Raw genomic sequence first — 18,411 nt, 5'->3', positions numbered from 1 at the left:
ATTCAGGGTGACGCGTTGAAACACAAGTTTTTGACATATTCATTCAATAGTTGTGCGTGTGTATATATATATAAATATATATATTATAACTCAATAACGAGGCAACTTCGAAATTTTTTCTTATAATATTATTATATTCTATTTTATAGAGCTTTATAACTACCATAAGAGATTATGGATTACATCAAGATCATGGTAGAAAAGATGTTAATTTCAACATATCTCCAGTGAGTATAACTTGTTATTTATTAGCTGTAATAATAGATTTGAAACAATAATAAGTAAATTTATTTCATCTTCATAGTATTTGTTTCTTTATTTAAGACAGAAAAAAGCGAACATTAAATATCTTTTTCAGTTTTAGCATTAAATACCTCTTTGGTCGTATTTTTATGCTGCCCCTATAGATTTTTATGCTTTATAGCTATTTTAATAATTAAAATTCATCAAAAATCTGCAATTATGAGAATAATAGTTTATTAAAGCTTCTAAAGTTTAATCCTTAATATACAAGTAGATATTGTGTTTTGGAAAGGTAGAAGAAGAAAAAGTAAGGTCAAAATTATCAAAATATTTTAAAATGTACACTGTTTCAGGAGCTGGTAATTTTTCAAAACAATTTAGTGAGGAATTTTAAAAAATTAACAATAAAGTATGGTTTTGTGAGATAAAATTTGGTCAATATGATAAAATTGATAATTTTATCGTAATGCAAGGCATAAAAGCCTTTTATTAGGTTAAATTTACTTTTTTCTTTTGTATATTTTACTAAATGCGTGATAGTAAGAACTATAATTTCAAAAATCAAAATTTTCAGTATATCTTTGCCATATTAACGGAAAAATTACCAAATGAATAGTTTTTATTAATCAGAATTGTGTTTTTTTTAAACCAGAAATCTCATTGATAATGAAAAAGCGTAATTCCTAAAATTGTAGAAAGGAAAAGTCGACATGTTTTGATAATCATTACTATAATAGTCATTACCATACAGTGAGGAAATTTTATCAGAATTTTCTTTCTTGTGTTAATAATTTTAATTCAAATGAATTAAATATTACTATGAAGATGAAAGCAACAATCTTTTAAAGTTTTAAAGATAGTGCTTAAATATTCTTAATTTCATCTAAAGTCATTAATGTTCATGTTATTATTAAACTTCTATATTTCTTCTAAATTTGGTACCTTGTTAATTAGAGAAAATCTATTTAAGACAACTTTCCTTATCAAAGAAAAGCTTTGATTTTTGGCTTTTCAATGTCTGTTCTTTATTTTTACATTTATTTTGCAAAATAAAATTTAAAAAAAGTTTTGAGTTTAAATTTAAAGATAGTTTGCGTGATATGCTTCAAAATTTATTAATAATTCAAATATAATTATATTCATTATAATAATAAATAATTTATGGGAAAACGTTCAGTTCAATCATACATTTTTAAAAGCTAAAAAAGACGTTTTTTCCTTAAAGAAAAAGCAGATTTTTTTTAATAAAAAAATGTATTTTTTGAAAATTACATTTCTTAAAAAAAATATACAAAGGACAGGTCTATTCTAAAAAGATACATTTTTATTTGTCTATTGTAGGTAGGTTGGATATCATGGAACATGGCTATTAATTCTCTACATTTAGGCTTAACATTAGTATCATACGATGGATATCCATTTGAAACTTCTCCTACCCGTTTTTGGGACTTGGTGGATAAATTTGGCATCACATCGTCTTATATTTGGTCAAGCATTGTAGAGACTATGTTATTGAAAGACCATGGACCGAGTAATGAACTTTGTTTTTATTTTAGCACGTTTCACTTTTTGTGTAAAATTATTGGAAAAATACTAAGCATTAAATGTATCGTCCCAAAGCAATTAGTAATAATGCTAATAATTAATAATAGTTATAATTAATAATAATTAATAAGAATTAATGGTTATATTAATTTTCATTAATTACATAAATTAAATTAATAATAATTAGATATTGATAATTAATTAAATTAATAATTAATTATTGGTCATTAATTAAACTAATAATAATATAATTATTGGTCATTAATTAAATTAATAATAATTAATTATTGATAATTAATTAAATTATTAATAATTATTGTATTAAAATAACATTAATTACCATTAATTATGATAGTAACAATAATTAATAGTTTATTAATGAAGTAAATAGTTATAACGTTATAATGTAAAAGCTTAATTAGCTTTCAAAAATTGTAAAAGTGAAAAGTCGAAATAATTTGAAAATAGGCGTACGTTCTCGATACTCACCATATTTAAATCTGCTTATTTTGGGTGGGTCTTAAGAATGTGTGTTTATTATCGCTTATTTGTAGTGAAACTTTTACACAATCAAGTAAATGCTAAAACATTTTTATAATAAAGTGGTATGAGTCTTAGGTATTATTTAACTAAATCTTTTAAAATTTAAGAATTAAAAAATTGTCTTCTTCAACAAACTTAAATTTTTTTTTATCTGTACTTGTCAAAGAAATACCTTGACCAGCTTTTAAAAAATCGCAATTTTAAAGTAATATAATATTAAACGACTGACAAATTCAGTAAGTAAAAGTGAAAAAAAAATCACATCTAAAATGTGAAGAAAACAAGATACGATAAAGTTAGCGAGTTTTTTTCATAAAATTCACTTTGTGTAAATAAGAAAAAAAATTACAGCCGAGAGCTTTAATGTACTATTTGGCGAGTGAGAAGTATTTAATAACTTTTTACATCCGTATTTCTTTTCTGATTGAGAAAGCAAATTTTTATTATGTAAATTTACATATGTAATTTTAAAATATTAAACTTATTTCAATTTATAGCCTCTAAACATTCGTTGAAGAATTTAAGACATCTTATGACAATGGGAAGCCCAGCAAAGCTTGAAGTTTATGATTTTCTTGCACAGAAAATTAAGCCAGGATTATTTTTCAATTCAGTGTATGGTAAGAATTAAAAAAAATATGTTTTTATTTCGTATGAAAATTTAAAAATAAGAAACACAATTATTCAATTAGACATAAAATATTTAAGAGATTATAATAATCTATAGTATAAACCAATGATTTAGCACATTGAAAATTTTAGTGTGTCTTGGCACTAAAAATAGTGGCAGCTACCTTACACTGAAAATGGTTATATGAAACAAAGGATAGTTAAAGGAATAATTCCAAGAAACTGAAACGCAAAGATAATCTTGATTAAAAGTTTTATTGGCTTCAAAAAATACAAAGATGGTAATAAAACTCGACAAGTTACAAGCACTCAATAATAGGTACCCATTCTCAAGACTTGCCAGATATGAATGAAGAAAACAAAGAGGGATTTTGAACCATAAAAGTTAGTTTCCAACAAAGAAAGGGAAAATAAAGGTGGAAAACAAAACTAGAAGAGCCCCTGTAACCAAGAGAGACAAATCAGGGCGAAATGTATTTACATGCGTTATGGAGAGGAACTCATGTCGTTAACAAGGGAATCGGCATTCAAATGAATGTAAAAAGATTCCAGGGCATCAAGATGAGTTGGTCATAATAGCTTTTTTTGATGCTATGGAATTAATCAACTTCACAGCTTAATTGAGCATAATTCGGCAAATACAAATTGGAATTCATTTTCCCCCCAATAGTAGATGATAATGCAGATTGTTCGCAACATATTGTAAATTATATTGCTATGTAAATTATAAACTTAAATTTGAAACAAAATTTCCGTGTCAGCCAACCAAAGGCGTATGAAAAATGTTAAAATAGTACAGGAAAAAAGGCATATTAAATTTGATTAGAGTGACAGTACTTTGAATGCTTTTAGTCACTCCCTAAATTTTCTCTTCCAAAATAAACCTGCTTTGATGTTCGTGACATAGAACAATATTTCGTTTATTTATTGTAACATCTAAGGTTCGACAGTTTATAATAAAAGCCAACATTTTAATTTATATTTCTGATACTTCACTTAAATATGATTTTTCCAACTGTTAATTTTACGAACCATTAAACTTTGAGGTTCATAAAAATTTAGGATTAACAAATTTTCTTAAAAAGTTGATTTGATCTTAGTTTAGAATCATACTGTAAATTTTTCCACACTCGCCAGACAAGGTTCCACAGATTTTTTTGAGATATTACTGGCGAGGTCTTAAAACACTAAATTCTGTCTCAAACTGCGGAGTCAACATATTACCGTGACTGGAGGTCTGATATCTGGAGATCTAGCAGGCCATTCCACCGAACCACCTACAACCTCTATCTTTTTCCTCAAGGATTTCAAACCCTGCAATTCCAAGCAATTCCAATTTTTGCTTGTGTCTTTTGCATTTTTAAACCTTTTGTTTGTATGAGGCACAAGTAGCGAAACTAAAAGAGACGACTTAGGAATGAATTGAAAAATTGCGTATTGCAGTGATTTTTTAAAAAACTTTGACATAATAATAGACTTTTCTTTAACTTAGAATTCACTATGCCTGGCTCTGGTTGATTCCTCCTTTTCATTGAAATTTAATCATTATGTCGTTTGATTTACACGAAATAATGTTTTTCTTATAATTTTACTGTTATAATTTTTTTATGACAACATACTTTAAAAATGATTTTATGAAGTTATTTAGATAGTAGTATTTGTATAAATAATGGACAGTTTCTACGTGATTTGTTTTTAGGTTGTACCGAAGTATTTGGTCAACTGACTGGGTGTGATTTTAATCTTCCAGTATATAGAGGTGAATTGCAAGCTCCATCTTTGGCAATGGATTTGAAAGTTTTGAATGAAAAAGGTAAAATAATAAATGTTGCCAATTTTTGTAAATTTTGTGTTAAAAGTTTAGAGCAGTTTAACTTTAATCCATTTTGGTGAGCACATTTATCATAACAATTACGGAATCAGAATTTTTAATGGAATATTGTATCGGTTTCTTGTAGGTGATTTTTGTAAATTTTGTGTTAAAAGTTTAGAGCAGTTTAACATTAACCTATTTTGTTGAGCACATTTATCATAACAATGACGGAATCGGAATTTTCAATGGAATATTGTATCGGTTTCTTGTAGGTGATTTTTGTAAATTTTGTGTTGAAAGTTTAAAGCAGTTTAACATTAACCTATTTTGTTGAGCACATTTATCATAACAATGACGGAATCGGTATTTTCAATGGAATATTGTATCGGTTTCTTGTAGGTGATTTTTGTAAATTTTGTGTTGAAAGTTTAGAGCAGTTTAACGTTAACCTATTTTGTTGAGCACATTTATCATAACAATGACGGAATCGGAATTTTTAATCGGTTTCTTGTAGGTGATTTTTGCAAATTTTGTGTTGAAAGTTTAGAGCAGTTTACCATTAACCTATTTTGTTGAGCACATTTATCATAACAATGACGGAATCGGAATTTTTAATGGAATATTGTATCGGTTTCTTGTAGGTGATTTTTGCAAATTTTGTGTTGAAAGTTTAGAGCAGTTTAACATTAACCTATTTTGTTGAGCATATTTATCATAACAATGACGGAATCGGAATTTTTAATGGAATATTGTATCGGTTTCTTGTTGGTGATTTTTGTAAATTTTGTGTTGAAAGTTTAGAGCAGTTTAACATTAACCTATTTTGTTGAGCACATTTATCATAACAATGATGGAATCGGAATTTTTAATGGAATATTATATTGGATTTTTTATAGGTGAATCAGTAGTAGGTGAAAGGGGAGAAGTTGTAATTTCAAACCCTTATCCAGCGATGCCCATAGCTGCAATAAATCACAAAGGCGAATCTGTTGTGACAGAAACATATCTGACACAATATCCAGGTAATGATTAATTAAGATTATTATTTTAGTTATTACGGTTATCATTATGATTTGTAATCAAATAGCTGAATAATTGATTCTCATTTAATACTCTTCTTATTCAAAATTCAGCACTGCGTAAATCTTTAAGATTAGATAATTCTGAAGAATCGGAAGTCAGAATAAAGGTCAAAAGATAAATAGATTTCACCTTGTGATAACACACAAACGCAACAGTTTGATTGATAACAAATTATGAAAACAACATTGTTTTAAGTTAAAAATTTTAAAAGGGTAACAATGTAATAAAAATGCAGCAATTTTGTCTCAGAATTTTAGTTTGTAAAGACATAAATAATATCACTCATAATTTTTGATCCGAATTTTTCAGAAATGTAAACATTTTATAATCATAGTTTCATTTTCATAGTAAATCAAAGGAAAATGTTGTATTGAAAAATTATGCAGTTAAAAAAATCGGAGTTTATAATAAAAAACCTAAAATGACCAACTCTGGACTTTTTTACTTTGATTTTAAGCAGAGTGATTTTTTTTCAGGAGCAAAATTTAGGCATATTTAAGTACAAAAAGGAAACAAAAATATGATTTAGTCATCTATGTATAATTTCTTTTTTCCCCCTTAATATTTTAAATGGCCACGACATGATTCATAAATAATATTACTATTTTGAAAATTAGGTTTATATTAAATGCAATAGATTTTATATTTATTTTATAACCGTCTTTAAACAGCCGACCCAATTTTGGGTTTATGTCTACTATTGTTCAACTCCGTAGCCTTGTAATTTTGAACCCCATCCAAAAGACAAGGAAACTCAAATTATGAAAAAGAATTATGTTAGTTTTACCAGGTGACTGTATTTTTCAATAGCTTTATTCATTTTACCCAACAAATAATGTGTTTGTGATTTATATGCAAAGTTCCTTTAAGTAAATGAAATGTAATGTTTTTATTTTTCTGCAGGTCATTGGTGTGTTGGTGACGATGCATGGATCAATCCAAACACAAAAGGAATGATTATCTATGGACGGAGGTAATATAATACAATGTTTGAAAGATTTTATTATAGATATGGCTTAGTAAAGTAATTAATATTTCAGACTATGGTAAAGCCGCCACATATTGCATTTTATCTGCTTTCAGCAAGCTCTGTACAAGCGCAGTGATTATCACATCGTTATATTTGCAAAAGCTAGTTGTGCAACCCATGCAATTAGGTACTTGCATCTAGAGAAGAAGATGATCACTGATACGCAGACACATGATCCATGAACTCAGCTGCAGCTGATCGTTTATAAACAGGATGTCGAGCTAAGTTTCTCCATACAAGTTATAATGTTAATAAACGTGAATTTAATTAAATACAAAACTGTATCGCACGTCGATTTTGTTAAAAAATTGCAATTTTTTCAGGTCTACGTCTTTTATTAAACTTAGAGTCATCATTTATTTAAGTATTTTATTGTAATAGTGATATATTTTTGTTTTGTGCACCTGGCAGCTTCCATGCATAATTTGTTTGTTCTAACTAACTTCGTCTCTGTCTTTGTGTTAAGTAAGAAATATATAGTGAAATAATGTTTGGGAAAGAATGTAGAACGTGTCACTGTGATGATTGGTATTTGGCGAGTTTGGCTTGCTTGAAATAGAACGGAAAGAATAGTTGCTGACGTAAGCAAATGCCACATTTCATAAACCAATTAGGATCGATATACTCACACTACGTCACTCGCAGGTAACCCTTTGTAGTTTACATGGGTTTTGTAGTTTTCTATAAATTTGTTTTTTTCTTTTAGCGCAAAAAATTTGTAAAAGCATTTCATGGTAATGGTTTAGTATTATATGGACAAATGTCCATACTTTTTAAAATGAAAACATCCAATGGTATATGTTATGATTTCTTTAATAATTTGTAGGGAAGAAAATTTGATATATTTATAAATTAGCTTAGTTAGTTTATTCATATTTTAAATTTAACATTTCATTCTGATTTTCCAGTGACGAAACAATGAATCCAAAAGGAGCAAGATTCAACTGCTCTGAAATTTATTTTGCACGTAAGTAAAATGGTCTGAATGTTAAAGAGCGTCACTTTATTATTAAAATATTTAGTTCGCTTTTTAGATATTTCGTATGGCCAGTCTCTTAAACGAAAATACAGTAACCAATATTTACTAAATTTAAAATTAAAACTGTGGTCTTATAATATATTGAACTATCTTAAATTATTATTTTATCCCTTTTCTTTTGAGGTCATCCCAACATGCGGACGACCTTACTTAACTGTGTAAGCATTTTACGGTTCGATAGGCGGCGCTGCTAAAATTTTCAGTCCACAATTTTCCATAAAATATACTGCTTTAAAGAAACTATCAATGGACAACTAATCTTTTTTTCATTTTGTGATGTCGTGAAGTTAATTGTTAATAGAGCTTACATCCAAATTTGCCTGATCTTCATCCAAAATCTAAACAAATGCTGATTTTAAAATCTGCTTGTTCCTCTCCAATTTGGACTTGTTATGTAATAGAACCGGTTTAATCTCTCATCGGTGATCTCTGCTAAATTGAAAATAAAACAGTTAAGAGATTCCGACCTTCTGAATTGATGAGTAAGCTAATGAAACTAATTGTTTTATTATTGGTTATTAATGTGACAAAAAGAAATATAGTTACAAATCTTCAATTAATAAAAAGCACTTTTTTTTTTTTATTCAAAAATGACTTATTCGTAATCTATTTTGAATTTGTTATGTGTTGGTTTACTGATAAATAAATAAAGGATTTTGGCAATAATTAAGTGATTTCTTTAATAGCTTAGAAAGGTTGTCACAAAAGAAATTTTTTAATTTCTTGCTTTTACAAAAAATAAATTAGAGAAAGCTTTTATTTCTCTTTAAGTAAATATTCATTTGTTTATGAATTTAATATATATGCTTGCCATAAGCTTATAAAATCAATTAATAATGAATTCTAAAGCAGTATAATTGTATTCTATTATTCAAAATGTATTGGTGTCAAATTACTAAATTATTGCAAGAGCAGTAAATAAATTAAAAAAAAGAAAAACTGCGTTGTCTCAATTACTAGAAGCTTGGCCAAAATCTTAGCTCAATCTCAATTACTAGAAGCTACCAAAAATCTCAGTGGTGCCACCTGTTGCTTTGTAAAGTAATTACACAAATAAGTAAGGCAAATCGTTTATTGGGACGATACCGTTCTTCATCCTATCTACGTCCTTTAAATCAATATAAACTTTAATACTGGAATATATTTAATGATATTTTAAAGATCAATCTATAAAATATATGTTATTTGAAAGTTAAGGATAATTTAAGCTGTTTTTTGTAAAGGAAACAAATCCCTAGTTTTATACGTAACTAAGACTAATATATGTCTAGAAAAAATTTGAGAAACTTGACCATATTCGAGGAATACCTCTCATTTTAAAATTTGATTTTCAAAAATGTGATAACAGATAGGAACAAAACCAATAGTTCATATTACTTTTCAGTTTTTCAAATATTTGCAGTAAATTCAAAAGTTCTCTCTACTGCTTTTTTATTTATTGCTAAAAAAATGAAAGTTATTGGTTGTTGTATGCAAGAAGCTGCTAGTCAAACTTAAATTATGCTTTATGTGCTTAAATTGTTCTTAACTTTAGTTCGCTTTAAACGACTATAAATATGGGAGTTATATTTAAATTAAAATAATGTATAAACAAGAAAAGGTTAATGGGTTCTTTGTGTTCCTAAAAGTTATGAAAATTGGGCATTTTTATAGTTTACTCGTTAATGTAATTATTACTTTCCTAAATACCATAGGCACTATGCATGAAACATGAAACCGGTCTTCATCATGAAGCCAGGGATGTTTTTTAAATGGGTTTAAAGCTATTTATTTTCTTTTAAATAAAGTATCCCCTTAATTATTAATCGAAAAAATTTTAACTACTATTATGAAAATGATTTGTAGTAATTAAATGCTGATATGGAACAACCACAGACCTCAGGAAATACACTAAACATATAATGATATCCAGTGCTCATCTAAAAAAAAATAACTTAAATCATTGTCTAATTACATATTTAATATCTCCTGTTGGAACAATTAAATTTTCAATAAATCAGATACAATGGCATTTTAGTGTACAACTCCAAAAAATTGCAAAATATTAGCCTCGATGTGATTTTCCTAACTACGCAACTAGCTTAATCACAGCAGCTCAGGTTGTCTCATTGAAGAAAACTAGTCGTCGGTATGTAATATGCTCTATGGATTCGTCTTTAACAGCGTATACAACCATTGTTAACATGACTAACTATATACTATGTCAATGAATTCGTCTATAGCAAAATATACAACCATTGTTAACATGGCTAACTATATATGTCAATGAATTCATCGATAGCAAAGTATACAACCATTACTAACAAAACTCACTTAGTTTTGAAATATTAAGAGTTACAACTGAAATGATATTAACGTCTCGCAAGTATTCATACTTGTTTACAGTGAAAAATTAGAAGTAAAAATGCAAAATTGATGTCTCTTTGCACAGGAACTTTGTATGAACATGATTTAACACACGATTAAGGGGGTGATTTCTTAACTTCAAAAATTATATTAGACCGTCAAAAGGCAGCACTTGCTGTCAATAACTTACAAAATAATAGAGGTTGCCCAATTCACTAGCTGGCCGAAAATAATAACTTTTCCCCTTATGGCTCACTATATAATTTTATAAATAAAAAGAATATTGAAAACTTGTACATTTTTTTCTCCAAACGATAAACTGATAGCAGTGAGGGCTCAGGGCCTAGATCGTTTGCCTTCCAATGAGGTAAACCGGGTTCGAATCCCAGCGATAACTGGTCGATACGAATTCCGCATGTGGCTTGCACCGACCAGAGTGCTGGCGTACAATATCCTCAGTTGTAGACGTAGGCTAACCGTATGAGATTTACGTGGTTTTTCTCCCCGTGTAACGCAAATGTGGGTTAATTCCATCAAAAATCCTCCACGATGGCAAATTTCTCTCAATACTTGGTCCAGTAGTTTCCTTGTCTTCTGGGTGGGGTTCAAAATTACAAGGCTACGGAATTGAACATTAGTAGTCGTAAACCCAAAAAATTGGATCGGCTATTCAAGGACGGTTATGAAATAAAATGATAAACTGATATTTTAAAACTCCCAAGATTTCATTTATTTAACGTCACTTTATAAAGAAGTAAATGCTTTTTCTTTCTTTAGTTGAAGGCTTTCCAGGTCTTATGGATTATGTATGCGCATCTCAGTACAATTCAAGTTTAGATGAACGTGTAGTTTTGTTTGTCAAAATGCTTCCAAAACATCATTTGACTGCCGATGTTATACAGAAAATCAAACAAACCATTGAAGAAGTACTGACTTTTGAGCACGTTCCTGAAATTATCATGGAAGCACCAGATATACCAGTAAGAGAAAATAATATATTATGTAAAGTTTTTAAAATATTACGTCAATTTTTAAGTACTTCGTCATACTTAGTATTTTAACCATTTATAATCGAACGAAAGCAATGATATCAAATAGAAAGAAAATACGATCGAAAGCAAATACGATCGAAAAATAAATTTTTTGAATAAACATAAATATTTTTGTTTACTAGGAATTTTCATTAGATGCCTCAATTAAAGCATCTATGTAATTTATGTAAGTCTAAAATGAGCTAAATAATATAGTTTGCCACGAATAGATAAAAAAATATTTACATTATAAGTGCTATGATAACCTATTTACGACATTCTTTAATAATTATTGATAAAACAGTAATAGAAAGATACTAATCAGATATTATGAGTGTATTAAATTTTGCTCTACAAAGTGCTAATTTCAAACAGTTTTATACGTCATGCTTCGGATATTTCGTAATGACCGCACTTAATATAAATTTTTAAAATCCTTGTTAAAAATGAAGTAAAAAGAATGTATGCACATAGCGGGTCCAAATTAATATTTAAATGAGAAAAAAAGGAAACATTACCAAAATTCTTACGAATCACTACTGAGGGAGGCGAAACTAAGAACATGAAATATGTTTGATTGCTGGAGGAATTGAAAGACTTCTATTCTACCGTGCAATTGAGAAATCAACGTAAGTGACAAAAATCAAAAATGGAGATTTTTGTATATTTGGCATCTTTGTAAGGCCAACTACATATTGCAAAAATTTTCTTTTCAAAATTAAATTTTATTTTATCAGTTTTTGACATTCGATTTTAGCGTTCATAGTATTCGCAATAGAAGGAAAATAGTTGTCAAATCACTGTACTCAGCATCAATCGTAAAACACACCACGTTTTATTAGGAAAACAAATTGGTATGAATGTTTCCTACACAGCTTTCTTTATTTAGTGATTCAACAGATCTTATAAGTACATACAATATCTTTGTTTCATTGTCGTTTAAATATCAACCTGTGACCCCTGGTGGGAATACTTTTTGATTCTATTTATGACAAATAAAATAAAAATATACAAATTAAAAATGATTATGAAACACCCTGTATTTTGCATTCTAACAGTATTTTTTTTTTAATTTTCTTTCAGTATAACATGACAGGAAAGAAGCTTAATGGATTAGTGAAGAAATTAATCAACAAACGAGAAGTTTTGAATTCAGAAGTTGTCATCAATCCAAAGTCTGTAGAATTTTTCAAGGCAGTAGAGCTTGGAGATTTCTGATCATTTAATCAAAATCTTTGATTTTTAAATAACTTTTTCGAAAAATGACATTAAACTCATGACCTAAATTTACTCAAAAGAAAACGGAGTGAAATATGAAAAACGATTTATTTTTATTATTGGTGAACTAATAGCTTTTCAGTTATCTCTTCATACCATGTGCTATTTCAAAAGTGTTGTACAGAGCTTAAAAAATATTTTTATGCTGTCAAAATCTGTGATAATAGATGCACCAAAAGTAAGTGATGAAACCATGAAAGGTAGTAAAAGAAATTGCTCCAACAATGAAATAGTCGATTAAATTCTTTAAATTTAAAAATTTTGTTTTACGAGATTATTTGTTTTTCATACATAGAATGCTCATTTTATGCTTTAAATTTATCTCGGACTTTGTGAAATCGGAATCTTCACTCAAAGCGTTCTGATGATCTGACTTTATTTATAATTTAAATAGACATATGGTTCATCATAAATGTATATTTTAATCATTTGTGTAATTGTATTTTATACTATTTAATAAATAAATTATTATGATTTGTCAGCAAATTATTTTGAATTACATTTCAAATTGCTTGTTATAGTGCTGTATGTTTTAAAAAAACAAAACGAAATTGTAGTGAATTAAAAAAAAGGTACTTTTACACATATAAAGCCTTTAAGTTATATTATTCTTCCTTTTATAAGTCTCAAATATTCTGGAAAATACTTATTCTTTTCAAAAATGTATTTTTTTGTAAATAAATTAAATGTCCCATTCAGAAAACGAACATATTAAAATTAAATTTAGCCGAAGCATTGCTCGTATTTTTAAAGAATTTTTCCATTTTCACTTAAGAATTTTGAGTTTATTCGATTAACGAAAACTAAACCAACTGTATTTTGCTTAAAGATACTTCTTCATGGTAAAAAAAATTCTGGTTAAACAGCGGTACTGAATGGTAGTGAAATTTCTGGTAAAGAAAGCAACAACGCTGATGGGACAACGGAGTCTCTTTTATATACTTTTTTCTAACTCTCTAATTGTAAGTAAAAATTAATTTTGTTGTTTCTTAATTATAAAAAACAGCCTAATAGATATTAAAAAATCCGTTAGCCATTATGTGAGTCATCAGTCTATACTTGCCAAGGACACATGTGCATATATGGCAACGTTACTTTTAAAAAGTAACGAGTAAAAGTACAAGTATTTTTAAAAAAAGTAACGAGTAAAAAGTAAAAAGTTCTTATTTTAAAAAGTAACGAGTAAAAAGTACAAGTAAAAGTACAAGTACTAANACGTTTTATTCTTTTTTCATTTTAAAAAATGGAATCTTCTTCTATTTTTGGAAGCAATATACCAATAAAAATATATTTATCGTAAAATACAGTCAAGAATTCCTTTTTACATAAGAAAATATTTTAATATTTCATTTATATGAGTGAAACCTTAAATTAAAGAAGAATGTATGGATTTTATTCTTCAAACGGTGGCACATTCAAATAATGCTGTATGGAATCCTTGTTTTTTACCACATCAGTATTGTACGGCATATTGTTCAGTATCTTTTTCACCAAAATTTCCATTTTCTTTCCAGTTATATTGTACTAGAATAAAAGCACATATTTTAAAATGAATTTACAGCAAACTCTAAACAATTTGAAAAAAAATAAATAAATGAGTCTTTAATATTAATAGAAGCCAAATTAATAGACGCACTATAAGATTCTATGTTAAATCTTAACTATCAAGTTATACTATATAGCTTTATAACTTTTATGTGACTTAAACCGGTTTGTACTTCTTTATGTTCGTATATCAATGGGTTAGGAGATATATAATATAAATTCGACGCTTTGATAAATACGATGATATATTATATAAATATGGAATATTTATTATACCAGGTATTATATTATTACATTACAATAGTTAGATCCAATTATTAGACCTACTGTAGTTTTTAAATAATTAATAATGTTTTGATTTTAAATGCAATAATTTTAAATAATGTTTTGCATTAGTTTATATGCAATGCTTTTATATTTAAACATACATGTAATAGGTTTTTATTCAGGAGATTTTTTGTATACTTCATGTTTGTACTTATTTTTAAAGTATTGCTATACAATGCTAACAAATTGATACACGTATGTAAACAAGTGCAAACTGGTTTCAGCCGCTTAAAAACAATGAAGCTGTATAGTATTACCCGATAATTAAGATTTTACATAGAATCTTAAAGTGCGTCTAATAATTTAGCTAGGGATTTTAATTGTTTAATTTGAAAACCTTAAAAATAAATTTTCATATTTAATAACTTATTAAGTCTTTATGTTATTTTAAAAATTTATAAATTAAAAATATTCTTACTGGTATATCTTGAACCTCCATGATAAGCCCTGGAATGTGTTCACTTGTCAACTCTTCTTCTACTTTCTCCCGAACTTTCTTCAATAATTCATCATTGAATTTGAATCCAGTTTTTAGTTGCAAAAACAAAACAGCTCTCTCAGTACCATTTTTGCTATACTGAGACACGCAAAGGCTATCGTGCACTTCAGGAAGACGATTCACTAAATTGAAAGATCGTATAAATATTAATTTAAAGAGCACTAGTTCATGAAACCGAGTTTTAAAAGTACTGGGAAAAACATACGAGAAATTTTTTTTCCCACAAAGAAACATCGCACATAATAAATATTTGAATTGTTGTGAATTTAAAAATATACACCGAAGCCTCATTTAATCGAATCCCATCGTGAAATAAAAAAATCCAAATATATGTACGATGGACCATGGAGAAATAATGAACAAGTTGGAAGTTATATTCACAGTCAACTGATGGGAGGGTATGGAACAATTACTTTATAATTAAACATAAGTTCTAAAACCATGTAGTTTTACTCCGTTGTAGTTTTAAAACCAGGTTGTTTTACTACAGATATTGCTTTAAAATTTTGAGGCTTAAGATCTCCTTGAGTTCTTTATAAAGGTGCATTCATCGTCTTTATTCTCCCGTGTGTATTAAACAATGAACAAGTTGGAAGTTATATTCGCAGTCAACTGATGGTAGGGTATGGAACAATTACTTTATAATTAAACATTAGTTCTAACACCATGTAGTTTTACTACGTTGTAGCTTGAAAACTATGCTGTTTTACTACATTGTATTTCTGAAACCAAGTAGTTTTTCTACAGAGATCGCTTTGAAATTTCAAGGCTTAAGATCTCCTTGAGTTCTTTATAAAGGTGCATTCATCGTCTTTTATCACCCGTGTGTATTAAACAGAGAACAAGTTAGAAGTTATACTCACAGTCAACTGATGGTAGGGTATGGAACAATTACTTTATACTTAAACATTAGTTCTAACACCATGTAGTTTTACTACGTTGTAGCTTGAAAACTATACTGTTTTACTGCATTGTATTTCTGAAACCAAGTAGTTTTTCTACAGAGATCGATTTGAAATTACGAGGCTTAAGATCTCCTTGAGTTTTTTTATAAAGGTGAATTCATCGTCTTTTATCTCCCGTGTGTATTAAACAATGAACAAGTTGGAAGTTATATTCACAATCAACTGATGGTAGGGTATGGAACAATTACTTTATAATTAAACATTAGATCTAACACTATGTAGTTTTACTACGTTGTAGTTTAAAAACTATGCTGTTTTACTATGTTGTAGTTCTAACACCATGTAGTTTTACTACGTTGTAGCTCTAAGACCATGTAGTTATACTACAGATATCGCTTTAAAATTTCAAGGCATAAGATCTCCTTGAGTTCTTTACAAAGGCGCATTCATCGTCTTTTATCTCCCCTGTGTATTAAACAATGAACTAATTGGAAGTTATATTCAAAGTCAACTGATTGTAGGGTATGGAACAATTACTTTATAATTAAACATTAGATCTAACACCATGTAGTTTTACTACGTTGTAGTTTAAAAACTATGCTGTTTTACTATGTTGTAGTTCTAACACTATGTAGTTTTACTACGTTGCAGCTCTAAGACCATGTAGTTATACTACAGAGATCGCTTTAAAATTTCAAGGCTTAAGATCTCCTTGAGTTCTTTATACAGGTGCATTCATCGTCCTTTATCTCCCGTGTGTATTAAACAATGAACTAATTGGAAGTTATATTCAAAGTCAACTGATGGTAGGGTATGGAACAATTACTTTATAGGGAAATATTAGTTCTAAAACCATGTAGTTTTACTACGTTGTAGTTCTAAAACCATGTAGTTTTAGTACAGAGATCGCTTTAAAATTTTAAGCCTTAAGTTCTCCTTGAGTTCTTTATAAAGGTAACTGCATCATCTTTTATCTCCCGTGTGTATTAGATCTAAACTTAAAGCCTTGTAATCACGAAACATATATACTAATACACTCGTTGCCATGAAAATTCACGCACCAAGAATGAGTTGTCAGAATACAACGAAATTTTACACGCATAAGTACTATGTTGATCTAAGTAGATGATTAAAAAATTAAAGCTAACTGATCATTTATTACTGGAAAAATAAGAATGAATGCAGGTTTTAGTACACCGTCGGGCCATTTCCAGCAGGAATGTATGATACGAACGGCCAAGTATTGAGGCATAAAAGTCCCTTACGAAGTTCTACTACTTTATGCTCCACAGTAGCTGTAAATATGACTCTAACTCGACTAATTTTTGAAGATCTTCGTTAAAACTAATTAAAGCTAACTGATCATTTATTACTGAAAAAATACGAATGAATGCAGGTTTTAGTACAACGTCGGGCCATTTCCAGCAGGAATGTATGATACGAATGGCCAAGTATTCAATCATAAAAGCCCCTTACGAAGTTCTGCTACTTTATGCTCCTCAGTAGCTGTAAATATGTCTCTAACTCGACTAATTTCTGAAGATCTTCGTTAAAACTAATTAAAGCTAACTGATCATTTATTACTGGAAAAATAAGAAAGAATGCAGGTTTTAGTACACCGTCGGGCCATTTCCAACAGGAATGTATGATGCGAATGGCCAAGTATTGAGGCATAAAAGTCCCTTACGAAGTTCTGCTACTTTATGCTCCTCAGTAGCTGTGAATATGTCTCTAACTCGATTAATTTCTGAAGATTTTCGTTAAAACTAATCAAAGCTAACTGATCATTTATTACTGGAAAAATAAGAATGAATGCAGGTTTTAGTACAACGTCGGGCCATTTCCAGCAGGAATGTATGATACGAATGGCCAAGTATTCAGGCATAAAAGTCCCTTGCGAAGTTCTGCTACTTTATGCTCCTCAGTAGCTGTGAATATGTCTCTAACTCGATTAATTTCTGAAGATTTTCGTTAAAACTAATCAAAGCTAACTGATCATTTATTACTGGAAAAATAAGAATGAATGCAGGTTTTAGTACAACGTCGGGCCATTTCCAGCAGGAATGTATGATACGAATGGCCAAGTATTCAGGCATAAAAGTCCCTTGCGAAGTTCTGCTACTTTATGCTCCTCAGTAGCTGTAAATATGACTCTAACTCGACTAAATTCTGAAGATCTTCGTTAAAACTAATTAAAGCTAACTGATCATTTATTACTGGAAAAATAAGAATGAATGCAGGTTTTAGTACACCGTCGGGCCATTTCCAGCAGGAATGTATGATACGAATGGCCAAGTATTCAGGCATAAAAGTCCCTTACGAAGTTCTACTACTTTATGCTCCACAGTAGCTGTAAATATGACTCTAACTCGACTAATTTTTGAAGATCTTCGTTAAAACTAATTAAAGCTAACTGATCATTTATTACTGGAAAAATAAGAATGAATGCAGGTTTTAGTACAACGTCGGGCCATTTCCAGCAGGAATGTATGATACGAATGGCCAAGTATTCAGGCATAAAAGTCCCTTACGAAGTTCTGCTACTTTATGCTCC

At 28.8% G+C, this 18,411-nt stretch overlaps 2 protein-coding genes across 3 annotated transcripts in view; one reads left to right on the top strand and one right to left on the bottom strand.

Moving 5' to 3' along the window:
• The window catches only part of LOC107442734 (acetoacetyl-CoA synthetase), a 33,704-nt gene extending 20,649 nt beyond the window's left edge, over positions 1–13,055 (top strand). The window contains exons 10-18 of the mRNA XM_043041416.2: positions 150–227; positions 1,585–1,774; positions 2,829–2,951; positions 4,661–4,774; positions 5,671–5,796; positions 6,761–6,830; positions 7,796–7,854; positions 11,050–11,252; positions 12,387–13,055. Coding sequence (XP_042897350.1) covers positions 150–227; positions 1,585–1,774; positions 2,829–2,951; positions 4,661–4,774; positions 5,671–5,796; positions 6,761–6,830; positions 7,796–7,854; positions 11,050–11,252; positions 12,387–12,521 — 1,098 coding nt within the window. The 3' untranslated portion in view covers positions 12,522–13,055. The remainder of the gene's footprint in view (positions 1–149; positions 228–1,584; positions 1,775–2,828; positions 2,952–4,660; positions 4,775–5,670; positions 5,797–6,760; positions 6,831–7,795; positions 7,855–11,049; positions 11,253–12,386) is intronic.
• Positions 13,056–13,899: 844 nt separating this feature from the next.
• The window catches only part of LOC107442736 (acetoacetyl-CoA synthetase), a 45,568-nt gene continuing 41,056 nt past the window's right edge, over positions 13,900–18,411 (bottom strand). For both annotated transcript variants that reach the window (XM_071186448.1, XM_071186446.1), the window contains exons 17-18: positions 14,872–15,074; positions 13,900–14,105 (exon numbers count right to left, since the gene is read on the bottom strand). In XM_071186448.1, coding sequence (XP_071042549.1) covers positions 13,974–14,105; positions 14,872–15,074 — 335 coding nt within the window. In that variant the 3' untranslated portion in view covers positions 13,900–13,973. The remainder of the gene's footprint in view (positions 14,106–14,871; positions 15,075–18,411) is intronic.

Source organism: Parasteatoda tepidariorum, chromosome 10 (genome assembly GCF_043381705.1).
Source record: "Parasteatoda tepidariorum isolate YZ-2023 chromosome 10, CAS_Ptep_4.0, whole genome shotgun sequence".
NCBI lineage: Eukaryota > Metazoa > Arthropoda > Arachnida > Araneae > Theridiidae > Parasteatoda > Parasteatoda tepidariorum.
Note: the sequence above shows the minus strand (reverse complement) of the source record. Positions and strands in the feature narration are given on the sequence as shown.